Consider the following 27,149-nt stretch of genomic DNA (forward strand, 5'->3'; position numbering starts at 1 on the left):
GTCTGTTAGTTTTCTAGAAAATGAGACTCAGAAAGATTTAGATGACCTTTATTAATTATAGAATCATGTATAGGTATTCCCATGGCTCCATGTTATATCATAGGTACATAAAGAAGTATTTTTAATTAGTGTCACATGATTATATTTTCAGTCACTAAGTATGGCTAAAGTGTCTCTGGGGTGTTAGGCTAGTCATTATTGGGAATACAAAGAGGATATACCATTTTCCCTGAAGGAGCAAGTGTATAAACTAGTTGGGTTAATAACACTTCATTGAAAGAGGCTACAGACATGAATTTCCGTGTACATATTTTTGGTAACTAGGGGAGTGAAGCATTATGGTTCAGAAAACCTTCATAGAGGAAGTATATGATTTAGATTGGTAGAAGTGGGAAAGAGAGAATTAACAAAGGAGATAGAGTGGCAAGAATTCAGGCACAGTAAAGATTCTGATCCTGACTGGAATAATCCACTTGCTCTTCTAACCATTTTTTTTTTCATTTTTCCCCCACAGGCACCTTCTCACTACTAGCGTATTTTATTCCTTTTTCATATTCTCTCTTCCACCCACTTCTTTTCCTCCCCTCACTGTTATTTTTCAATTCTTTTCTTACTAGACCTTTCTGCTTCATGTGAAAATGCTCATTACTCCCACCTTGAAGCCCTATTCTTCGTCATATGTAACTCCTTATGCTCTAGTTCTTCTGTTTTTGTTTTTTGTTTTTTTTCTGTTTTCTTTGGAGGCTCTTTTTTTTTTTAATATAATTCATTACCTAAATGTAGGTGTTCTTGTGGCTCCATTCTTGACCTTACTCTACAAACAGATCTTATCTGTTCCCCTGATTTCATCTCTTATCTGTATGCTTAATGACCTTTCTGTCAAGCTTTGGACTCCTATATCCAACTGGCAACTACTGCTTTACCTGGTTACCTCATATCCATCTCACTCTACTCAGTCATTCTGAGTAGAAACCTATAGTTAAATGTGAATCCCACAATACTACCTTCTTCACTTTTTATAATGAAACAGCAAGCCATGACTATTTTGCCTGTTCCCTTATCTCCAGTCCTACTCTTCCCATACTAGGTCAGGCCCTCAACATCTTTCCTAGAGCTTTGCTACTCAAAGTGTGGCTTGTGGTCAGCATCATCAGCATCACTTGGGAGCTTGTTAGAAAAAAAAAAAAGAATCTCAGGTCTCACTGCAGACATACTGAATCAGAAATGGCATTTTGACAAGATCCCTACGTGATTTGTATTCACAGTAACTTTTGAGAAGCACTGTTCTAGAATATTGCCACAGCCTCCTAACTACTCTCCCTGCCATCGGTTTTGTCTCTGCAGATCTACCCTCAATTTAACCACAAGAGTGTTTCACCTAGAGTGCACATCTTTCCATGTCATTCCCTATTTAAAAATCCTCAACTGTTTCTCATTTTTCTGAGGATAAAAATCTAAGCTTCATAGTTCTTTACCATCTTGTCCCTGCCTATCTTTTCCAGGCTTATCCCCTGCTACTTCTTGTCATGATCTGTATAGGTCAGAACCTGCAAACTGCTTATGGTTTCCAGTAACCGTTACCCTATTTCTTGTCTCTGTGCCCTTGTTCATGCTGTCATTTTGCCTGGAACATCTCCATGTTCCTCTTCTTTAGCTAATTCCTAATCATTCTTTAACATGCTACTTCTCAGGAAGCCTTTTCACTTCCTTCAAGACTTAACTTCTGTGCTTCCTTAGCCTGCATGTCTAATTTTCTCTCCATGTGTTTATATCTCCCACTAGAATGTAAGGCCTTTGAGGGAAGGTATTTTATGTAACTCATCTGTATTTCCAGTGCTAGAGAGAGAAACTGGCACAGAGTAGGCCTACCTCAGTAGAGATTAGTTTAATATAGAATCAGTGAACTATTAATCATGATATATTGAGTACTAACCCTGTATTTGTACTATTTTAAATTTCCTAATTAATGTGATTCAACATATCCCCAGAAGTTAGATAGAGGTCTGTGTTTTTATCTAGGATTTTAAAGAATGTTGATTTAAGCAAGTACAGATATAAAAGTGGTAGAGCTTCTGAACATAGATGTTTGGAGAAATGACAAGACTTTTACTTGTTAAGATATTCATCCTATTGCTGAAGTGAGGATATCTGAAATAAGTACCTTCTAGTTTAATGGCTGGCATTAGGTAAAATTGGAACTGAGTCAGCTATAAGAAGTGTATATAATCTGATCACATCTAAAGGGAGGGTCATATTATCATTCTGAAGTTTCAAGGTTATTAGAATAAGAGGAGGATTTGGGTGAAATTTTCTTCTGGCCAGGGAGGGAGTGCTGTCCATTAGCATAATAGAGAGAGAACAAACTTTCAGCCCTGCTTTGACTGTTCCATTTTAAGAACAGTAAACAAACAAACAAACAAAAAAGAACAGTAAACAGTGAAGGATTAAAAAATAGGTAGAGAATTTAAATTAGCTAATGAGAATTTCAAAGAACAGAACAGCAGAAGCCCATATTATAAGCGAGCAAGTGGTAAAACAGATACAATTCAATATATGACACCTTAACTATTTCATTCATTACTCATTTTCTACCTTCTTTCTGTCTCTGCCTTTTTCCCTATCTGTTTTGTTTATATATGTTCCTACTATACCTAATCTCTTTCTTCATCATTCTCACTGCTTTCTTCATGTCCCTCATCCAGCCCAGATCTTATTAGCACAGGAATGGCTACCATAACGATATGGAACTAAAGTATGTATGTATTTTTTATTTATTGTATTTGTTTTATTTATCTTACTAATTTCTAGCCTCATTATTGCACTTAAATATCTCACCTTTACCTGTAACTCAACATATCTAAAATTGAATTAATCTTCTGTAAAACCAACTTGAATTTCCCAAGATTCCTGTCTTTGACAATAATACCACTATTTATTAGTCACCTACATTTGAATCTTTTAGGGCATCTTTGACTACTTAATTTTCCTATATCCTGTCCATTAATAAATCTTATCAAGTCTTATTAGAACTTTTTTTTTCCTTTCTAGACCCTTCTATTACATTTCCACTACCATCATTTCACACTTCAGTGCTGTAACAACCCTTTGGAAGGTTTTGCATATACGTCATTGTTATTCTCTCACTTGGAAGGTTTTGCATATACATCATTGTTATTCTCTCACTCCTTAGTAGCAAGATTTCAACTCTGGATCAGTTCCACAATCCACCTTTTCTACTTTTACATTCAGGATACTGAGTGATGTTATGGAAAATTATGTAAAGCTAGAGATTGGGTACCTCAACAGAGTCTTGGAATCTAATTTCTGGGGATTTGTAATCCCACTTAATCCTTTACCTTTTCCTTCGCTTTCCTCTCAGAATGATTTCAAAACCTACACCACTCTCCAAGACTCTCTTCCATTCTTCTACACTTCCCCTTCCACACCCTTCAGGTAAACTTATCTCCCATATTCAATAAGTCACCAAGTTTTGCCAGGTTTTTTTTTTTTTTTTTTTTTAGTTTTGCCAGTTTTAATAGTATATTTCACCAATCTTCCTGCTCTTCTCTATCCCTTTGTGTTCTAGCCCATGCCCTCCTTATCTCTTGCCTGGTCTAGTTATTTACATGCATGTAGTCTCCTTACTTTGAAATTTGTTCCTGTCAAATTTATCCTCTATATTGCAGCTAGAGGAGAGATTTCTCTAAAACATAGCTGACCATGTTACTTACTACTAAAAGCATTTCAAGGTTTCCCACTACACAGGATAAAAGTCTAGGCTCCTTAGCATAACATATATATCTCTCTGATCTAACACCCTTTTGCCTCTCCCATCTTGTCCTGTTATATTTTATTCTACAACAATTCCAAGTTTTAAGTTCTTATAAACAGTAATACGCTTCTATCATGCTAGTCCCTCTACGTTCAATAGTCTTCTCAACTGTTTTCATCAAGTTAACTATTTTTCATCCTTCCAAGTTTAACTAAGGCATCATCTCTTCCATTAGCCTTCTTCAGGTCCCCATACTGTGCTAAGTGCCTCTGCTTTCTTTGAGCTCCTAATACCCCTTAAGCATACCTCTTTTACCAAGTGAGACTGAAATTCTTTGTTTATATATCTGTTTCTCACTTGGATTTGTGAGCAACCTGCCCATTTTATTCATCTTGTACCCCTAGAATCTAGCATGATGCTTGGTGCCACATAGGTGCTTAGTGTTTATTGAACAGATTATTTGAAGCCAGTACATCATGCTTATTTCTGTCTCTGCCATATCTGATACTGTTTTCATCCCCTGGAATGCCTTTATCTGCCTTCCTTATAATTCAAATCTTTTCTTGTCTTCCAAGACCCATCATAACTTCCTTACTGCTTTGGCTACTGGTATTCTCCCCCTCCTCTGATTTCTCATAGACTTCACTGTTCATTGCCAATTGCATTAATTATAGACCCTTAAGTGAATTAGCCTTCTTGAGACAATGGATTATATTTTATTCTGCAATATCCATCTCAGGACTTTATATGGTAATAAGTACATAGTTTTTCTCAATATTTGCTAATTGTTTATTGAGAGGCAGTGTCATGTAGAAGGATAAATATATATTGATAGATATGTTTGAAGTCACTTAACCAGTTGTATCTCAGATTCCTCAGGTGTAAAGTGAAAATAAGGCTACTTCACAGGATTGTCAAAGGATGAAGTTGAAGCGGTATATGCAGTACCCATCACAGAATAGGTCCTTAACAAATGTTACTTTTTTTGAAATGTTTGTTCGCCTGTCATAACTTTAAAACAGGTAAATTAGACTTTTTCTGTTTTTTTTTCAAAAAGTAAATCTCACACTAAGTTGTATATTTGCTTATATGTAGCTCTCGATTGTTTTCTATTTAAACTATTAGACCAGTGGTTCTCACCTTGACTACATGTTAGCATCATGCAGGAAGCTTTTAGAAATCTCAACGCTCAGGCCATCCCTCAAATCAATTAAATTAGAATCCCTAGGACCTACACATTAGTGTTTTGTTTCCTATTTTTTAACTCTCCAGTTGATTAGAATATAAAGCTAGGATTGAGAACCACAATGTTAGACTATAAAGACATGCATTTCCCTAATCTGTGCTTTGAAAACAAAGATCTTAGTCTGGGGAGTTATAAGATAGAGCTGTGATTAGGAGAAAAATGGGCATCACAAGTGTTAGGTTATGGAAGATTCTGAAAGGTACAAGATGCAAAGAAGCTTGAGTTTCTGGAGTGAGTCAAAAACAAGGAATCTTAGCAGAGCTGAGGACAACAAAGTTAGAGAAGACCGAGGAACAGACTAAGACGGGAGAATAGAAAGTGTAAGAAACATAGTGGATAAAAGAAATTTAGAGTGTACTTATCTTGGTGAGCACTAAGTAATGTATAAAATTACTGAATCATTCTGCTGGTATACCTGAAACTAGTATAACATTATATATTAATTATATTTCAATTAAAAAAGGAAAAGAGGGTGATGGGCACTGAGGGGGCACTTGACGGGATGAGCACTGTGTGTTATGCTATATGTTGGCATATTGAACTCCAATAAAAATATATAGAAAAAATAAATAAGGAAAAGAAAAACATAGTTGAGGCATGTTACAGAAGGATTAGACCAGGAATTCTGATCTTGGAGCCAATAAATAGGCTTCATATCTTCACAGAAAGTGTTTATACCATTTATATATATTATTTTCTGAGATGTCTATATCTAGAAAAAGATAGAAAATATCAGTGTATGAAAAAGACGAGGGCTAAAGTAATAGTAATCAGACCACAGTTCCAGAACTGCCTCTCGAATTTTTATATGTGACCTGCAGTTTCTCTAGGCCCCTCTATTACCTATATTATAATCTTTTTTTAAGATTTTGTTTATTTATTCATGAGAGACACAGAGAGAGAGGCAGAGGCAGGCAGAGGGAGAAGCAGGCTCCATGCAGGGAGCCCAATGCGGGACTTGATCCTGGGACTCCGGGATCATGCCCTGAGCCAAAGGCAGACGCTCAACCCCTGCCCAGGCTTCCCAATATTATTTATAATCTTCTGATCCAATTTGTGAAGAAACAAAGGAGGAACTGAGGAGAAAATTATGTATACTATATACTGTATAAGTACTAAACAAATATGCAAAACTTCAAATATAATCTGAGTTTATAATCATAATGAAGATCATTAGCTCAATATTAGGCAGTGGTGCTCAACAATGGCTGTTTAGAAAAATCATCTAAAAACACTTTCAGAAAGTAAGAAAGCCTGGTTCCACTCCTGGAGATTCTGATTTAAATGCCCCGATGTGGAACTGTAACATGAATATTTTTAAAGTTTTCCACATGGTTCTAATGTGTAGCTAGCATTGAGAACCACGAAGCTAGAAGAAACCAGGATTCCTGCTTATCTTACATAACTTGAGTGCTCTCAAAATGTCTTGTGTTGGCCAAGTGAATCTAAGCCTTAATTTTCACACTTGTTAAATGAGGACATTAATAGTTTTATAAAAGGTTTGTCATGAGCATGCATAGTCCTAGATTTAGTCCTTTGCTTTGCAGGAAGTCCAGAATCTTCGGGGTAGATCAGCCTCAAATCAGGGACTTGCTCAGATCATAAACAAACTTGGCAAACACTGATAAATAATCAAGGAACTAGAAAGGTATTCCATTAGTGTATTTCCCGCACATTCTCTAATAATAATTACCTGGGGTATTGTTAAAATACAAATTCCCTCTCCCACAGATATTGTATCATGTCCTCCAGGGAAGGGGCTTGGGGATCTATATTTATATAATACTCTAATTCTTATCAGAGAAGTCTGGGAAACATTTTAATTTAAGTTAATACATTGTCATTCTAGTATTGATTTATGGTAGGAGGAGTATATTTTTTCAGTTCCCAGGGTTTTTAAAATTTGAATCTATCATCCAGGGTATCCCTTTTATGGTATCAAAGAATATAGGAAACAAATTATAATCAAAAAATAACTTGGTGAACACGAAATCAGAGCACTGGGAGAGAGGATAATTATAAGGAATCATTCATTCAGTCTTTGGTGTAACCTGCTGAGTTCTCCTGGTTCACTAGAGTATATGTCGGTAATAAGCAGAATCCTTGTGTTTTTCCAAGTTAGCATCTTTCTTTCCCCTTGATAATATTCTCCTGTTTCTGTGAATAATCTTTGGACAAGGCTAGTACACTTGATAATGATTAGTTTAGCATCCTTTGAATGATTAAGTTGCTGTTTGATTTAAAACATGACCTCACTTGACCCTAAAATTACTGCAGCCACCAATTTATTTCCTCTTCTTTAGAGTAGGATTATTTTATATTTAGCTTATGAAATTTATTATTTGCTACTTCTGACCAAAGAGAAAGTGGAAGGATGATGAAGTTAAGAAAATAAAGATTAATTTATCCTCTTTCAATTCTACCTAAGAAGCAGAATAGAGAGGTAGATAGTATACCTATTCTATAGTTCTTAACTCTTTGGAAGTGGTAACTAGTAGTTTTGCTTTAGAATTTTGCTTTCAGCTTTATCCTGAGAGTGGGGCTCACTGAACCTCTCTCCTTTCTAAAATCTGTCTGTGGAAATTACTTTTGGTAAACTAATGCACTACAGTGATTTCAGGTAAGAGAGTAAAAATTTGTTTTTGTTTAACCTTTTGGGACATTTCAGGTTTTTCTTGGGTTGAAAGAGAATTAGGAGCAAGCAAAAAAGTTGGTTAAGGGATTAAGAGGCAAAGGTTGGTTGGGCGTACTAAATTTGAAGTGCTTGCTGCATTTCCATGTATTAACAATAGGCAAGGAGATAGCAGTTGCCTAGGAAAGAGGCCAAGGTTAGAGAAACAGTATGGTGAAATGTAAAGAATTCTGGGCTTTAAATCAAGAAGCATGGGCTTTGAGAGGTTATCTCTATTACTGATTGGCTCTTTCACTTTGACCAAGTTATTTGACATCTCTGGGTCTCATCTTTAAATTGGGAAAGTTCAGTAGATGATTTCTAGTAAATTCCTGTCCAGCTTTGGATTTTAAGTGTATCCATATTGACCTTCTTAACTTGGACTCTCTGTTTTTTCAGCATTTAGTATGAGAACCTACATTTGCCATATTTGTAATATCACCTTTACATCTTTAGAAATGTTCCGGTCCCATATGCAAGGAAGTGAACACCAAATTAAGTAAGTATCTTTTACCAAAGTGCTCCTGCAACACCAAAGAGCAGGGCTTCTGTCAAGTAACCTTGCATATATTTTACAAACTTTCTAGGCTTTCATTTCCCTATGAGTTGATACTGCTACAGTTGATGGTATTTGTCACATAGTACATGCTACTGGAATCCCCTAGGGAAGTTCTTTAGCAATGATAGTATGCTGGCAGAGCTAGATAATTGGCACCCCTCCTGACCAGACAGCATTGTCCTTCTCTGGGGAGATGCTAAAGGATCATTCTCTTGAGCCATACAAACTCAAATAATTCCTGAAAGGTTACTTAGTTCCAGGAAATAGAGTGATCTGGTCATCATCCTCCCAGTGAAGTACAGTGGCTAAGAACAAAGGTCTTGCTGTTAGATCTAGATTGGAATATCAGATTTCTCTTTCTAACAAGTGTATAACTTTGGACAGCTCTAATATGAAGTGGTTAAAATGAAATATTAAAAATATGTGTACGGTGCCTAGCCTGGCACATAATAGGAGCTCAATAAATAATTCTTCCATTTTATTCTGTTGTTTTATGGAGGAGAGGATTAAGTGGACAATTAGTGACTGATAAGTCAGGTAGCAGGATAGAGGGGCATCTAGCTATTGTATTTTTGGTTTGTTGCTTTAAAAATCAAAGCATAGTGTTTTCTGTTAATATTATATTTATTCTGTTATATGTTACTCAAAGTAGAAATACAAAATACTTAGGAGGTAAATTGTCCAATTAACCAAATTAACCTTCATTTAGACTCGTCTTTTAAATCTTAGGGTTCCAGAAATCAATAGCCATTATATATTGAGATCTCTATGTGGAACTAATTTAAACTTTTAAAATAATGGGACATTCCGATCAGACCATCTTCAGGGCACTAAATATAATTGGTCCTTTCCCACTATCCCCACATGCCTTACATTTTAAGTACTAAGACTGTAGCAGCTATGTCTGCACCTTTGTACCCATCTTCCCTTTTATCTCAGCCCTGAAAATCTTTGCGTGTATAAAAAATTGTGAGATACATGGGAGATATCTGACAATCCCTCATACTTCGTTTTGGCATAAAAAGTGATGATTTATAGCTTTTGTATTGCAGTAGGCTTTTAAAATTGGTTTGGGCTTTTGTTGTTTGTGTTTCTCTAAACTCATCTTTTTGAAAGCAAAGAAAATATTCAGAATAAAATAACCTATTAAGTAACTTCTGCTGTCTTCTTTGCAGAGAATCCATTGTTATCAATCTAGTGAAGAATTCAAAGAAGACACAAGACTCTTACCAAGATGAATATGCAGATTATATCAAAGTGCAGAAAGCCAGAGGACCAGAGTCCAAGACTTGTTTCAGAAAGATGGAAGAGGGTTCTTTGGAAACCCGTGGGTACAGGGAAGTACTTGATTCCAGATCCAGACATAGAATGTTTAAACAAAGACTCCCATGTGAGACTTTCCGAACATACCCAGGATCATACAATATTTCACAAACAGCAGAAAACCAGTTACCTCATTGCTTACCAGCTCATTCAAAGAAGACCTATGACTCTTTCCAAGATGAATTGGAAGATTATATCAAAGTGCAGAAAGCCAGAGGACTAGATCCAAAGATTTGTTTCAGAAAGGTAAGAGAGAATTCTATGGAAACCCGTGGGTACAGAGAAAGTGATTCTGGACACAGACAAAGAATGTTTGAGCATAGATTTTCACTTGAGACTTCCCAGACCTACCAACAACCATATAATATTTCACCAGTGGAAAGCCAGCTACATCACTGGTTACCAGCTCATTCAAAGAGGACTTATGATTCTTTCCAAGATGAACTTGAAGATTACATCAAAGTGCAGAAAGCCAGAGGACTAGAGCCAAAGACTTGTTTTAGAAAGATTAGTGATAGCTCTATGGAAACCCATAAGTACAAAGAAATGGTTGATTCCAGACCCAAACATAGAATGCTTGAGCAAAAACTCCCATTTGAGACTTCCCAGACCTATACAGGATCATACAGTATTTCACAAGCAGTGGAAAACCAGTTACCTCATTGCTTACCAGCTCATGACAGCAAACAGAGACTAGACTCTATGACCTCTTGTCAACCCATCAGAGACTATTTCCCAGAAAAACCAGTACCCCTGAGCCTTAGTCAACAAGAAAATAACTCTGGCCCATACGGTGTAGAATCTGAAGTTTACAAACACCTTTCCTCAGAAAACAGTACCAGTGACCATCAAGCAAGTCATAAACGGAGACATCAAAAGAGAAGAAGGCACCTGGAGAAAGGTGAAGAAAAGCCAGAGAAAGAGCAGTCCAAGCATAAAAGGAAAAAGAGTTATGGAGATACTGATCTAGAGAAGGATGAGAGCATCCGACAAAGGAAAAGAGAGGGAGATAAAGTCAGTGTCAGCTCAGGAAAGCTTAAACATCGAAAAAAGAAAAAAAGCCATGGTGTGCCCACTGAGAAAGAAGAACGTAAACACAAGAAAGAGAAAAAGAAATCTGTTGAAGAAAAGACCGAAGAGGAAATGCTTTGGGATGAATCTATTCTTGGATTTTGAACTTTTAGTTTTGTTTACCTAAGGATGAATTGAAGAAATAAGTTAATATGGATTTAGACAAACAGGAGCATCTAGTGAAGAAAAGAAACAGTGCATACAGTATCAGTTCAGAAAAGCTTAGTTTTTGTGTGTATAAATTGAAATTGAATTGAAAGAAGAAACAAACAAGCTTAAACCTACCCTCTGAGAAAGAGCATAAGAAAAACATAAGAACATAAGATAAAAGGAAATCTATTGAAGAAAATATGAGAGTCAGTGTTTTGGGATAAGTCTGTTCTAGGAATTTGAACATTTCATTTTGTTTACCTGAGGATGAATTGAGGAAATCAATTTAGAAAATGGATTTAGACAAAAAACAAGAACATCCAATGAAGAAGAGAAGAGGTGAATATGGGCATTGTCAATTTAGGAAAGTTTAGTTTTGAGGGTATAAAAATTGAAATTGAATTGAAAGAAGAAACAAGTGTAAACCTAGCCTCTGAGAAAGAAGAACATAAGAATAGAAAAGAAAATGAAACCTATTGAAGAAAGATAATGCTTTGGGATGAGTCTACTCTTGGATTTTGAATTTTTTAGTTTTGTTACCTTAAGGTTGAATTGAAGAAATAAGTTGAAGAGTTTGGTTTCATGAAATTGTTGTTATTTGAATTTTCCTAAGTGAAGAGTTAACTTTAACCTCTAACAAAAGCCAAGTGAAGTAAAAGTATTCAATATGCCTTTTCCTCAAGCTACTTTTCCTCATTTTCTTAAAAAAAAGCAAAGCAAAATTACGTTTCTTACATATAATGTAATTTTACTTAATGAGGTTGTCTTTACTTCTATTCATCAAATTGCTGTGGTGGTGAATTATTCACCCATGGGAGATAATTTATTTTAAATGAGAGAATTACCAGGCATTACAGAATCCATTCCTTGTTTGGGTTTTTGTTGGTGTTGTTGGTATTTTGTTGTTGTTGTGTTTATTTGTTTCTTGGTTTTCTCCAAGAAAAATGTATGAAGAAATTTAGACTGATTTTTTTGTTTGTTAAATCTAATTTGCAGTGTATTTTTGTATTTTCTAGTTCGGAAAGTGAAAATGAAATAGTCTATGATAAGTTTAGACGATATATAGTTTTAAAAAGCTTTCAAAAAGTACTGGTACAAAATCAGTCTATATTCTGGAAATGTTTATATTATATTAAAGTGTTTTAATTTCTACATATTGTTTTGTGTAAACAGTCATTTCCCAGCCAAAGATGATTTTATTTTAGGAGTGAGAGGGGAAATAATTAAATAGTTTGCATTGCACTTCTTGGGAGATCACAATGTCAAGTTGTAATAATTTCATTTATTCTACATTGGCTTAGTAGAAGCTGATATTCAGACTTGAGTTCAGTTTTAAGTTAAAAAATTTGGCCAACTAAATAACTTGAAACTGAAGAAGGAAGAATTTTCTAAGTGGGAGAGGGCTATGAGGGTACTTTACCTTTAAATTGTTTCATCTTGATTATTTTTTTTATGCTGGTGCTCCATTTTTATGATTAGCATCTCCTGCAAGTATTTGAACATCACCATGGCATAGTAGAAAGAGTAATCCTCAGAATCCGAATCCCAGGATTCTGGTTTCAATTGTACCATCAAGTTGCCATGTGACCTTGTGGGAATATTATCAGAATCCAACATATGTAGTCATAGGAGAAATAGGCTATAGTATTCCCTTGATGTGTTAATCTTATCAAAAAGTAAATAAATTTAGATGGCAATGTATCTGCACATAGGCAAGACATTTAATAGTGTTTTTTCCTTGAGATTTTACTAAAATGGTAAATATGAGCTGAAGCATAATATGATTGATTGGGTCTATACCAGGTTATGAACAGTCTGAAAGGGTGTTAGTTCCCAAATTAACTTATCTTCCACAACACTTGATACAAAATTTTTTGGTGCTACAATACGACTTTTCTTTTTAACACAGCTGGTATGCTGGTGAAAGAGGGAAAAGAAGAACTGGAGTGGAGCAAATAGACTGTGAATTAGCCACAGAATGGCAAAATCCCTTTTCTGAACTTGGCAAAAAAAATGCAGCTTTTTTTTCACAGAACGTGAGACAATATTGAATTGAAAGCATTTTTAATTGATAAATTATTTTGCAAAAGTCCATTTTGTGTTGAAAGGTGGAAGGCAGGAATTCAAAACTACATATCAGAATATTCACTAAGACACCAAATTGCTATGATCTTTTCCAGGTAACTTAAATAGATTAATAATGTATTAAAATTAGCACACAATTTCATCAACATTGTCTAAATCAGACAAAATTTTAACATTAAAATCATCTAAATTAGGTGGAGTGGCAAGTTGGGGGAGGGATAAGGGAATAGTGTCGACTACATTCTTGGAGAAGTTACCAGTGACTTGCTCTAGAAAGTGGTTTTGAAAAATATTAGGACAAAAACTGTTTTGAAAAAAATAAACTTAAGTTAACTCTATCATAAAATTAATTTTCTATTAACTAGAAAGTATTTTCTTGTTGAAGCTGGGGACAAGGACTTGGAATTGGCTCATTTGCTCTGCTCCCAACTTCTGCCTCTGAGCACTAGGAGGTTACAGTATAAGGCAAGATATTTAAATATATACACAAGATCCAAAAGTATCTCTATTTTTGGAGTTGGGGCTGAATTTGGTAAGATGACATTTAATATTATAAATATTAAATCCTGCATTTGGCTGTAGGAGACAATACAAAAATAATTTTGAGAAGACATAGTTTAGGATACTGCATGTGAAAACAACATTGAGATTTTTATTACATGCTTAATTTGAAAGACTTACTATGCTCATCTAGACATAAGATCAAATATGATCTAAAACAAATAGTATTCAGACAAGTAAATGAATAGCACCTAGCATCATAAGTATGTCCTCAATAGAAGATGGGCAAATATTCGCTGAATTTGGAAAATCATTTTCAGTAATTGCAACTATAGGGGAAAAAATGGAATTGACTGTCTTGTTATATGCATGCCTTAAACAAATAGTAACATCTGACTGTAAGCATTGTGCCAGGAAGGAAACAAAAAAAAATGAAGAGCATAGATTCTATTCTACAAACAGCTCACAGTCTAACAGAGTAAATGGACCAATAAATAGGAAATTGCAATATAAATTTGATAAAGGCTACAATAGAAGTGCTGAAGGATGCTGTGGTTAGAAGGGTTAACAAGCTTAATGGAATGGGAAGTGGGCATTCAAGAAAGGCTTCCCAAACAAAGTGACATCTAAGCAGACCTTTCCTTTCAGTTCAAAGACATTTCTTTGATATATCCACTTGGCTATCTAATAGATACTTCAAACTTAATATAGCTACATAGAGTGCTTGCTTCTGCCATTACCAACCACTCACCTCCCAGTTTCCCCCATTTCTGCAAAACCGTCCAATTGCTCAAGCCAAGAACTGTTTTTGAGAACCTCTTCACTTTTACTGTCCATAAGCAATTCTCCTTGATCATATCACTAAAATATCTCTCTTAATGTTCACTTCTCTTCATCCTCATTGCCACCACTCTAGTCAGATCATTTCTTGATCCAACTGGAAAAACAGGTTTGAGAGCAACTGAAACATTCAAGGAAGCCATCAGAGGTTCTCAATTATAAGTGAGTGGAAAAAAAAATACACAGAATCAGCAAGAGATCAGAGTTCTGTGGTGACCTAGGCCCTTGAGGATTTCAGAACTATCCAGCATAGTGTTCCCTCCAGAACAAACAACATACAAAGAGAAAGCTGCTAGTTTCAGAAATCAAATTGAATACGACAGAGACACTATGGGGAAGGGGAAGGGGAAGTTCAGATTGTAGTGGATAGCAGAAGAATCCAGAGAAAGCAGATCCCAGGAGGTATTATGACAGCAAAATAAACTTAGAAAGGTAAGAGTAGCACTTTGGAAGGCCAGTTCTAGTAGATTGTGAACACAACAGAAAAATGCAGACACAAAGTAAATGAAAACTAACCTAACCCAGTATTTTTAAATGAGCTGAAAGAAAAGGTTTAAGAGATTTGATACACAGCATAAACTCAGAGAACCCAGAAATAACAGGTGTAAAACAAAAGCTGGCAGAGATAACTAAATAAACATAAAAAACAATTAGTGAAGATTAACCTGCACGGAATATAAGAGAGAAGAGACACTATGTTAAAGATAGGGAAATAATAGAAAAAAGGAAAATAAAGACAAATTTTTAAAAATTATATAGATTGATAGAACAAATAAAAGCCAGTGGGAAATAAGTTTGTTGTAATGGATACTGTGTTGGTGCTGCCCAGAACCACTCCTGACCCCTGCCCAAATATTTCAGGACAAAGGCACTCAATTTCCCAACTTTTGGGGAACTGGCCTTGTCTGAAGGGAACTGTGTCTTGTAAGATCATGCCTTCTGGGTGCAATCTGCGATCCATTAGTGGGATAATGTAGGCATATACAAAGGCCAAGGTCTCCTGTTTCAATTTTGGGAATCTCTAAAAGGCCATCTTAGTTTGAGTTCCCATGGGGTCAGCTGAGACCTTTATCGTAACTATACCACAATTCAAGTTCTCTGCTAATCCAGCTTCCCTTATTACCTCACAGTATTCTTTTGAACATCCCCCTATAAACTACCTACAAACAAATTTCCATCTCATCATTACTTTCCCCCAGAACCTTACCTAAGACAGGTAGTATCAGGAATAGTCCTAGGAAACAGACTACAAAAATGGGATTTGGGGAGCAGGGAGTGAGGATCCTATCATTCACTGGTAATTTGGAAAATACTGGTAGTAGGTAGTCCATGGTGTGCTATTGGAGTACAATTGTTTAAATTTTCACCAATGATACTAGTGAAAATGAATGTACGTGAAAATATATCTCAAGCAGTTGAGAGGGTTGGGGAAAATAGCAATTAGAATCTGATGACTCTGAGTACCGTTCACATACTGGAGAGGGAAAATGAATGGTTTAGAGAATTAATTACCAATTTAAAGCAGAATATGAAAATCAGAAGGCATCTTTGGTAGCATATAAAAGAACTTCTGAAAAAAAAATAAAAAATAAAAAATAAAAAATAAAAGAACTTCTGGCTCTATCTTGAAATCTCATCTCTCATGAGCCCTCTATCTTGAAAGGGTGAACCAATTCTAGGATTGCCAGAAAACATACAGAATGCCCAGTAAAATTTGATTTTCAGAAAAAGAGCTATTTTTAATATAAATATGTCCAATGCAATATTTGGGACACAATTACACTAAAACAAAATTTAATTGTTTATCTGAACTTCAAATTTAACTGGATTTCTTGTATTTATTTTTTTGTTACATCTGGCAACCCAACACATCTCTCCCAATCAGTGGTTAACATTCCCATCTTACTTGAAGATATTTAGCCCTTTGCCTTACCAAACATGTCCCCTCTCCCAGCATCTATGCACATGACTCCTGCTGGCCAATAACTATAAAAAAAAATCACAACTTAACCTGGCTTAAGAAACATTGGTCTGATCAAGGTAAAAATGGTCTATGTGGACTCTAGAGGAAGGAAAGTACTAGGAGGAGGCCTGGTGGGAGCTCAGAGGCCAGAAAATTTGTGGCCAGAATATAAGAGGGTTAGGTGTTTCCAGGAAAAGCCCCATAATACAGGGAGGTTAGAGATAAAAACAGCCCACTTGGGGGTATATAAGAGAGAATATGCACAGGAAGAGTAGGGCAGACCTGAAATCCTTTGACACAGAGTGTTCTCTTTTCCTGTAAGTAGCAGATGTCATTGAGGATTTCTAAGCAGAAAATGAGAGGGAGTTGGACTGGGTGGTCTTAAATGAGTCCAATGTGTTAATTTAAAAAGTATGTCAGTGTGAAATTGGTAGGTTGGACAGGGGAGGAGACAGACACAGAATCTTTATGGTAAGCCAAATGTAATATCGGACTTGGGTGAGGTGAGAAAAAACTGGGAGTAAGAGACAGAGAAAGACTTGAAGTTCTCTTATAAAAACTCTGAAAGACTAGGGCTGGGTCCTAAATGTCTGAGAGAAAAGCAAAACTTTGTTTCAGACAGGCTGATTTCACAACGACTGATACCAAGAAAGTCAATCTAACATCATGATGCCATGAAAGTAAAAAGCCTTCAGATTGAAAGTAGCCTAATAATATAATTACAGGCTCAAGTTTCTTGAGATGTTTTAATCAAGTCCAAGGAGAATTAAAAACTTTAAGTATGTAACAATTGACCCATGGGACTTGTCAGTGTAACTTCATTGTGCACCTCAGTTTAAGATAAGCACTCAGAAAACAAATGTTTGGGAGTAGCAAGAATAACTTTTCAAACCATATTCTGGAAAGTTAGAAAAGGATTTTCCATAGATCTGCTATTCTAAAAACAAAATAAAACTATTAGTATAACCTTGCTAAACATTTATTTGTTTCTGTTTCCTTCCTTTTTTAATATAATTTTTAGGTATATTATAGCAAGACTAAAGAGGAATAATTCATGAAATCTTTAATTGGCTCAGTGAGGGTAGAAAAGTATGACAGGGATATCTGTGTAATACTTTTCAAAAGATTAGTTGTACATCTATGTTACTGCACCTGCTACATATACAGATGAAGGAGAATTGTTAGAAAGAGAAGGTATATCTGGTACTCCACAAAGAGACAGAAAACAGGAAGTATGCAGTACTCTTCCCCTTCATTTAAGAAACGCTCTAAGCAAGAGGTTTATTTGGTTCCTCAAATTTTCAACCAGCATAAAATGGGTGCATCTATAAAATCTATAAAGGGACATCTATAGGGAGAAGTAAGAGCCATGGCTTATCAAACCCTCATTTATCCTGAAATACTGCATGAAGTAACCAAGAAAGTAATGATTAATTTGGCTTGGATGTACTCCACGTTATATTTTTCTTTTCCATAGCTGATAGCACCTTTAAGAGGTTAGGTGGAGCAGGGCTCATTCCTATCCTAGAAAAGAAGAAAATTCTATCCTTATAGATTTCTTCAATGTACACTTAGTGAAGTCAGGAGGTGTTTCCTCACATTTTCACTGAATTCGCAACAGTGTAATATCTGTTGTTCAATAACTCCAGCAACCTATTAAATGCCCAGGTAGCTTAGAGTGAAGCAGGAGGAGAAAAAATATATACATTATGGTGAGATGACATGGAGTATTGCGGGCATTGGATTCAAATTCAGAAGACCTGGGTTTGAAAGACCACTCTCACACTGGCTCGCTTTAAGGTAACTGGGAGCAGGTCATCTAACCTCTTGCAACCTTACTTTCCTCATCTATAAAATGGAGATTTAAAGAAACTCATCTCAAAGCTATTTGAGGATGAAATGGAAATAGGATAATGTGACAATGCAGTTTTGACAGATATTGAACTCTCAATACATATTGATTAATTTAGAATATAAAATAGAAAGTAATAGTTGGGAGAACATGACTAAGTGCTACATTACAAGATGGTGACTCCAAGAAAAAGTCCTTTCCAGTGGTCATAGCTGTCCAAAGGTAAGCTGGCTTATCTCAAAAGGTAATGAATACTGGAAATGTTCAAAGGCTAATTATTAGATAAGATTGGGTGGGGAGCTATGTGGGGTTTAATACTAAACTTACTCTCATTATTACTCATAACTTCACTCTTACTTTTTTCTACCTTTCTTTCTTTTATCTATAATTTCATCACCTAAAGAAATTCTGTCAAGCCTCTATCTTTGTAAGCTGCCTTGATATTTTTTTAATAAAGCCTGATATAAACAAACAAGTAAACTAATTTCACAAAAATTTTAAGTGGAATTGAATCTAGGAATTAATATTTTTGTGGCTTCATTTTTGTTCTAGGAGACATTTTGTAAGGACATTGTGCCTTTATGGAAAGTGAGAAGTAAGTATAAATCACAAATTCCTTGCATTAACAGTTTTTAGCCTATTGCTTTGTGGGTGGGCATTTTGCCCTTAGCTATGACTTTATAATAGTGGATATATAAATCAATAATTATACTGCAACCCATTCGTTAAGTTCAAGTTTTGAAAATGTTTTCACATGCCACCTTCATTATCCCAAGTTCACAGATGAGCAAAGTAAGGTTTTGAGTGATGTGTCTCAAATCACACAACTCCCTACCTGTCGGTTGTTAATATCTGTAAATCCACTGTAATGAGTATAATCGTATCTTTTGAGGAAGAATGCACCAGTCTGCAAGAGTGGAATACCATCACCTACCAGAGATCTTCCCTCACCAAAAACACCTGCCAACACCCAAAGTGTCTGGAAAGAGGAGAGAAATAGTCTTTCTTTCTAAAGTGTTCTTCTTCCGGAAGGAATGAGAATTTCAATTCCATCAAAAAGATTTAAATCCTATGGCCTAAAGACTGTCCTTTGTGAGAATGCAAATAACTACTCAAGAGGTAATTTTTTTTATTGGAGTTTAATTTGCCAACATATAGTATAACACCCAGTGCTCATCCCATCAAGTGCCCCACAAGTGCCCGTCACCCAGTCACCTCATCCCCCTTTCCTTTTTTTTTTTTTTCTCATCCCCCTTTCCACCTCCCCTTCTACTACCCCTTGTTCATTTCCCAGAGTTAGGAGTCTCTCATGTTTTGGCACCCTGTCTGATTTTTCCCACTCATTTTCTCTCCTTTCCCCTATAATCCCTTTCATTATTTTTTATATTCCCCGTATGAGTGAAACCATATAATTATTGTCCTTCTCTGATTGACTTACTTCATTCAGCATAATACCCCCCAGTTCCATCCACCTTGAAGAAATGGTTTGTCATTTCTAATGGCTGAATAATATTCCATTGTATTCATATACCACATCTTCTTTATCCACTCATCTTTTTGTGGACACAGAGGCTCCTTCCACAGTTTGACTATTGTGGACATTGCTGCTATAAACATTGGGGTGCAGGTGTCTCGGTTTTTACACTGTGTCTGTGTCTTTGGGGTAAATCTCCAAGAGTGCAATTGCTGGTAATTTATTCAGCCATTACCACCCACTAATTTCCCCCATGGAAAAGTGGTAAGAGAGAAAATAAAAAGCTCAAGGAAAATTTTAATATGAGAGAGAACTGGAACTAGATTTGAGTACCAATACTGGGCTAGGTACTTTCACATTTGTTATCTCTTTTAATTCTTAAATTAATTCTGAAAACCAAGTGGAAAAAGGAAGGAAAATGAATCTCAGAGAAGTCCATTGGCCAAGATCATAGATTTAAGGGCATAGCTGGGAATTGAATCCCCATTTTTCTGACCTCTGAAGCTGATCTGAGCCAGGAAGTTCACTATCCCTGGAGAAGTGCTGACCCAGAATGCCCTCTGGGTATGAAGACCTTAAGTAGGGCCCTGGGTGATCTTATCCATTAAGCACAGTAGGCACAATGCCTAGATATCATGTTACTTTTAGGAGTCCACAAAAATGGTTTAATGTAGGGAGATGATGCCACTCAAAATAGCAGAGTAGCAAATTCCAGGGCCTGGCCCGCTACAAAAGCAACTAAGCTGGCAAAAACTGTCAGACTCCACTTTCACAGAATTCTCGAATCTAGTCAAAATCTTAGAACTGGAGAAAAGCTTAATGAAGAAAGAAGCTGCAATGTTTTAGTAAGAGAGAGTGGTGGCATTTTAAACACCTCTCTTAACATTCCCATTCTCCAAATCAGCAGCAGCCATGAAGACTTCTGGTGCAGGTTACTAAGTGTCAGAGGGAACAGTACAGGCTTTATTCTCAAAGAATGGTGGTTGTGTGTTTCAGCTAGACTGGCAGCTCCTTGAAAGACCATCTCAAGGGCTTTCCATTGTTTCTGTTGACTTGGAGAGTTCCCAGAGCTGGAGTGACTTCCCAGCATTTGCTGACAGCATTTGTGATGGTTCATTTTATGTACAAGCTTGGCTGAGCCATGGTGCCCAGATATTTGGTTAAACATTATTCTGGATGTTTCTATGAAGAATTTTTTGGATGAAACAAACATTTAAATAAGTGATTTTTTTGTATATTTTTTTATTGGAATTCGATTTGCCAACATATAGTATAACACCCAGTGCTCATCCCGTCAAGTGCCCCACTAGTGCCCATCACCCAATCACCCCATCCCCCCACCCACCTCCCCTTCCACCACTCCTTGTTCATTTCCCAGAGTTAGGAGTCTCTCATGTTTTGTCACCCTTTCTAATTTTTCCCACTCATTTTCCCTCCTTTCCCCTTTAATCCCTTTCATTATTTTTTATATTCCCTGAATGAATGAAACCATATAATGTTTGTCCTTCTCCGATTGACTTACTTCACTCAGCATAATACCCTCCAGTTCCATCCACGTCAAAGCGAATGGTGTGTATTCATCGTTTCTAATGGCTGAGTAATATTCCATTGTATATATATATACCACATCTTCTTTATCCATTCATCTGTCGATAGACACTGAGGCTCCTTCCACAGTTTGCCTAATGTGAACATTGCTGCTATAAACATTGGGTGAATTTTTGAGTAAAGCAAAAACCGTCTACAGCCATACCACCCTGAATGCGCCCGATCTCATCTAAGTAAAGCAAAACCCCCTCTATATTGGTGGGTCTCATCCAACCAGTTCATGGCTTTAATAGAATAAAGACTAATCTCCCAGAGCAAGAAGGAATTCTGCCAGTATACTGACGTTGGATTCAAACTGGATCTTCAACCTGAAAGCCTGTCCTGCAGATTTTTACATACCAAGCTTCCACTATCATGTGACCTAATTCTTTAAAACAAACAAATAAGTAAACATCCTGCTGGTTCTATTTCTCTGGAGAATCCCATAACAAATGTTGGTACTGAGAAGTGAGGTACTACCTTAACAAATGTCTAAAAATATAGAAGTGGCTTTGGAATTGAGAATGGGTAGAAGCTGGAAGAGTTCTGAGATGCATGCTAGAAAATGTCTAGATTGCCATGAAGAGACTGTTGATAAAAATGTGGACATTAAAGGCGATTCTGGTGAGATTTCAAAAAGAAAAGAGGATTATTTTATAGGAAACTGGTGAAAAGGTGATCCTTGTTAAAAAGTGGCAAAGAACTTGGCCAAATTATGTCCTAGTATTTTGTGGAAACTAGAAATGTAAGTTGATGAATTTGCATATTTAACATAGGAGACTTTGAGCAAAATGGTAAAGGCATTGCCTGGTTTCTCTTTACTGCTTATAATAAAATATAAGAAGAGAGAGGTGAACTGGAGCAAGAATCATCAACCAAAAAACACCAGAACTTCACAATTGCAAAAAAAAAAAAAATGAGAAAGCATGTTCTGGAGAGAACAACAAAGGTTTGATTGGACAGTCACTCCAGAAAAGAGATTATGGGCATGACTCATAGTCTAACCAGCAATCTCAGCAAAAGCCAGAAATAGAGATGGGGTTATACCAGTAGAAACACTGCCAGCTTTGACTGAAGAAGACAAAGATGGTACAAAATGAAGAAAAGCTATTGGACTTCTGGGATTCTAGAGGACAGAACAATAGACGTATCAAGCTGTGAACATATGCTATCTTTCAAGAAAAAATAAGAATGACCCCAAAATGGGGCTGTGTCAGAGGGCAGGGCCACCTCTTTGGTTTCAATGGGCAAGGCCTAGAATCCTTGGAGTGGAGCTACCACCCAGAGACAAGGGGGTGTAGCTACCACCTTAGTGGGCTCATAAAGTGGAAATTCCACCCCTCTGGACCTAGAGGACAGAGCATTGAGCCAAAGAGAATTATTCTTGGGCCTCAAAAACAAATGGAGTTTTCCTGCTAGGTTTTAGACTTGTTTTTTGGTCTGTAATCCCTTTTTTTTTCCAAGCTTGTCCCTTTTGGAATGAGAATCTGTATCCTATGTCTATCCTACCATTGTATTTTGGAAGCAGGTTAACTTATCTGATTTCACAGGTTCACAACAAGACAGGGATTTTGCCTCAAGATGAATCATCTCTTTGACTCTCACTCATTCTTTATATATTTAGGTGAGATTGAGGATTTATAATTAATGCTGGAATAGGTTAATATTTGGGCTGTTGTAATAAGGGTGAATGGGGGCACCTGGGTGGCTCAGTAGTTGAGCATCTGCCTTTGGCTCAGGTCATGATCCTGGGGTCCTGAGATCAAGTCCTGCATCAGGTTTCCCTCAGAGAGCCTGCTTCTCCCTCTGCCTATGTCTCTGCCTCTCTCTGTGTGTCTCTCATGAATAAATAAATAAAATCTTCTTTAAAAAGAAATAGGAGGGACACCTGGGTAGCTCAGCAGTTGAGCATCTGTCTTTAGCCTAGGGCATGATCCTGGAGACTCGGGATCGAGTCCTGCATTGGGCTCCCTGCATGAAGCCTGCTTCCCCCTCTGCCTATGTCTCTGCCTCTCTCTGTGTGTGTCTGTCACGAATAAATAAATAAAATCTTTTTTAAAAATAAAAATAAAAAAATAAATAGGAGTGAATGTATTTTGCATATGAGAAGGACATGAATTTTGGGTATCCAGAGTGTGGACTGTTAGAGACTGAATTGTGTGCCCTCAAAATTCATATGTTTAAATCTTAACACCCAGTACCTCAGATTGTGACTATATTTAGAAATGGGGTCTTTAAGGAGATGATTAAGTCAAAATGTGACTTTCAAGATGGGCCCTAAACCGATTTGGCTTATGAAGAGAAAATTTGGACACACACAAGAAATACCAGGTATAATGTGCACACAGAGTAAAGACCATGTGAAGTCAGAGCAAAAAGTTGGCCATCTGCAAGTCAGGAAACGAAGAAGCAGAAGACACCTTGATATTGGACTTCTAGGTTCTAGAAGTGTGAAAAAATAAATTCCTGTTATGTAAGCTACCCAGTTTGTGGTATTTTGAAGCAACCCTAGTAAACTAATACAGCATTCAAAAGTGAAAGTATTGACTGCATCAGCCAGGAGCAAAGGGCAATATCCAGGACAAGCAGGAGACAGACTGATAAGCCTGAGATAAAAAGAGATTGGGAAAAATAATTTGGGGAAAATAAGGGCATTTAAAAGCTCCTGTATATATCAAGGAATCCAGTAGTTCTCCTAATGTCACTGGCATCAGTGCTGTATTTTTTTTTTCTTTCAGTTGAAAGAGGGCCAGTTAATATAACCTAAAATACTACTTCAGGCTTTAGCTTCCCACAACCTATTGAAAGTTCAAGAGATTTATTTAGTATCTATATTAAATAAAAGACTCACCTAAAGACATTTTCACATATCATGCTTTATGGTTGCCTGTTAATTTTTTAGGGAATATACAGTGATGCCTTAATAATTACCTGATAAATTAATCAATTACAAGGAAAAAGTAGTCTTATTGCCTTTTCCTCAACCCTTCTGTTAGACCATTGTCACTATCACAAATACACTGCTCCCTCCTCACTGTTGAAGATCTATTTGTGTAAATATTTCACATACACACTTGTATTGAAAACTGAGGCTGATGCACATGACTCCTGGGTTCCTAGAAAGGGACTGGAAAACCATGTTCCCATCCATATATATTTGGGAGTTGCAGTTCCTTTGAAATACAAATTAGCAGCACAACAAGATCTCAAATTGGCATATATTTGTTGGAAAATTTCTTGTGAAATTACCTAGAGTGGCAAGAAGGTTATCAGAGGAAGATTTTTTTAAGATTTATATTTTTTTATTCATAAGAGACAGAGAGAGAGAGAGAGAGAGAGAGAGAGAGAGGCAGAGACACAGGCAGAGGGAGAAGCAGGCTCCATGCAGGGAGCCTGATGTGGGACTTGATCCCGGGTCTCCAGGATCACACCCTGTGCTGAAGGCAGCGCTAAACCGCTGAGCCACCCGGGCTGCCCAGGAAGATTTTTTTTATCATAAGTCATACATAAGGTTACATCTATCATACAACAAATACCATGCCTGGCACATAATCCATGGCTAAAGATTCTGCGATTCCTTAGAAGTGGGAACATGTCACCACAATCTTATAGAAATTTAATTCACTTAACAACTATTTTTAAAGCACCTTTTTAAAAAGATTTTATTTATTTATTCATGAGACACACACACACACACAGAGAGAGAGAGAGAGAGAGAGAGAGAGAGAGAGAGAGGCAGAGACACAGGCAGAGTGAGAAGCAGGCTCCGTGCAGCAGGAGCTAGATGTGGGACCCGATCTCGGGTCTCCAGGATGACATTCTGGGCTGAAGGTGGCGCCAAACCGCTGAGCCACCTGGGCTGCCCTTTTAAGTACCTTCTAAGTGCAGGTACTATTATAGGCATTGAGGATATAGTAGTTAACAAAAAAAGACAGAAACCTCTGTTTTTATAAATGAGAGAGACAGAAAATAAATTAAGTACAATATTAGTAGGATGGAGAGTGAAAAATGCTAAGTAGAAAAATAAGGGAAGAGGATAGTGAAAGTGGGAGTCAGGGAATGAATACATGATAGGAAAGTAATGAATAGGGAATTTGAGTACGGAAGCTAGGAAAGGCCTCAATGATAAAATGATTTTGAAGCAAATATCCTAAGGATGTCACAGAGAGAGTCTAGGGGTATTTTGAAAATAGTATTCCAGATAGAGAGAATAGCAAATGCAAAGGTCCAGAGGACACAGCATAATTGGCATATTCACAAAACCACACAGAGGCCATCTTGGCTGGAATAAAGTCAGGGAGAGGAAGCATAGTAAGAATGAAGGTCAAGAAGGAAACTGAGAAGCTCCCCAAACCTTGTTTGGGACTTTTACATGGGGTTTTATTACATGAGCATGATTGTTTTTAAATCATTGGCCATTAGTGACTAAACTCAAGTTCCAGCCCCTCCCTCCTACCTTGAGGTTGGGTGTGGGTCAGAATATTCTAACCCTCTAAATCCCATGTTTTTCTGATGACCAGCTCCATCCTGAAACATTCAGAGGCCCCAACCCAAGTCATCTCATTAGCATGAACTCAGATGTGTTCCAAAGGTGCTCACTCAGGAAATTTTTTTAAGCTTTTATTTATTCATGAGAGATGCAGAGAGAGAGAGGCAGAGACACAGGCAGAGCGAGAGGCAGGCTCCATGCAGGGAGCCCGATGTGGGACTCAATCCCAGGTCTCCAGGATCATGCCCTGGGCTGAAGGCAGGCGCTAAACCACTGAGCCACCCAGGCCGCCCTCACTCAGGAAATTCTGGGGATTTTAGGAGCTCTGTGCCAGGAACTGGGGACAAGGACCAGTTAAATATATTTTTATTATACTACAATCTGTATATCACTTTGAGGAGAATTGATTCCTACTCCATTTATTTAGATCTTTCATTTCACCTATCAGTGCTTTGTAGTTTTCAGGATATGTGTTCTGTATGTGCTTCGTTCGATTTTTACCTAAGTATTTCATCATTTGGGAGTGATTGTAAATGGTATTGTATTTTTAATTTTGATGTTTATATATTCATGACTTAGTATATAGAAGTAAAATAACTTTTGTGTATTTATCTTGTAAAAAAAAAAAAGAAGGAAACTGAGGATGAGATCATGTTGAACAGTGTTAAAGGTGCTGGCCTGAAATCATATCCCAGAATATCAACCATTCTCTTTCCAGTTTCCTCAATTTCCTCACCTCATCCTCTTTGTCCTAATAAGTGATGAGAATTCCCATGCAAATATATATTTTTTATAATAGAAAAACTTGGAAGCAACGATTTCTTCCAGATAAATTTCCGGAAATGGTATGCTTAATGGGTCTATAAATTTAAAATGGTTAAACGTAATAATATCCTTCATATTTTAGGGTATGATAATTTTCTCAATATAAAAAAATCTTCCAATCTGGTAAGCTCATGATTTAAAGCCAAATGAATATGTTACAGAGACAAGAACAGTGGTTTGAGTTTAGAAGGACCTTAACTCCAATATAATTTTTTAGATTATAGCTGAACTTGGTGGTGTCCTGGAGGGAATAAAGAGTTGGCAGTCAGGAAGGGATTTGTTACCAACTTTGTCCTTCTTTTCAGTTGCCGTATGACCCTAGACAATATGCTTTTTATTTCTCAGTTTCCTCATCTAGAGAATGGAGATGATAATTATCTTCCTCATAGAAATAAGTGAGATAACCTATATAGGGCACATGGTCAGACTTTCCTGGGTTCCCTATAGAGCAGCAACTAGGAAACCCCCCTGTAAGAAGCCATGTGACAGTGAACATTTAAATAGCAAAAGTATTGATAGGCACGAATTATTGGATCCAAGTCCCCAAAAGTGTGTAAATTTTGATTATTGGTATAAACTTAGGATATAATTTTAATAATTCTATATAAAAAAGGAAAATGTAAAGAAACAAAAGTCACTATAAGTACCTCTAATTAGGGATCCCTGGGTGGCGCAGTAGTTTAGCGCCTGCCTTTGGCCTAGGGCGTGATCCTGGAGACCCGGGATCGAATCCCATGTCAG

General features: G+C 36.8%; 1 protein-coding gene across 14 annotated transcripts in view; it reads left to right on the forward strand.

Annotated features, from left to right (window-relative positions):
- Positions 1 to 11,944, forward strand: part of ZMAT1 (zinc finger matrin-type 1) — a 56,254-nt gene extending 44,310 nt beyond the window's left edge. For 9 of the 14 annotated variants that reach the window (XM_072817873.1, XM_072817868.1, XM_072817869.1 and 6 more), the window contains 2 exons: positions 8,089 to 8,188; positions 9,424 to 11,944. In XM_072817873.1, the coding sequence (XP_072673974.1) occupies positions 8,089 to 8,188; positions 9,424 to 10,747 (1,424 nt within the window). In that variant the 3' untranslated portion in view covers positions 10,748 to 11,944. Of the gene's footprint in view, positions 1 to 649; positions 2,757 to 2,816; positions 4,523 to 4,642; positions 4,795 to 8,088; positions 8,189 to 9,423 lie in introns of those variants that run through there. The other 5 variants (XM_072817878.1, XM_072817879.1, XM_072817882.1 and 2 more) reach the window with 5 other exon arrangements.
- Positions 11,945 to 27,149: the final 15,205 nt, after the last annotated feature.

This window comes from Canis lupus, chromosome X (genome assembly GCF_048164855.1).
Source record: "Canis lupus baileyi chromosome X, mCanLup2.hap1, whole genome shotgun sequence".
NCBI lineage: Eukaryota > Metazoa > Chordata > Mammalia > Carnivora > Canidae > Canis > Canis lupus.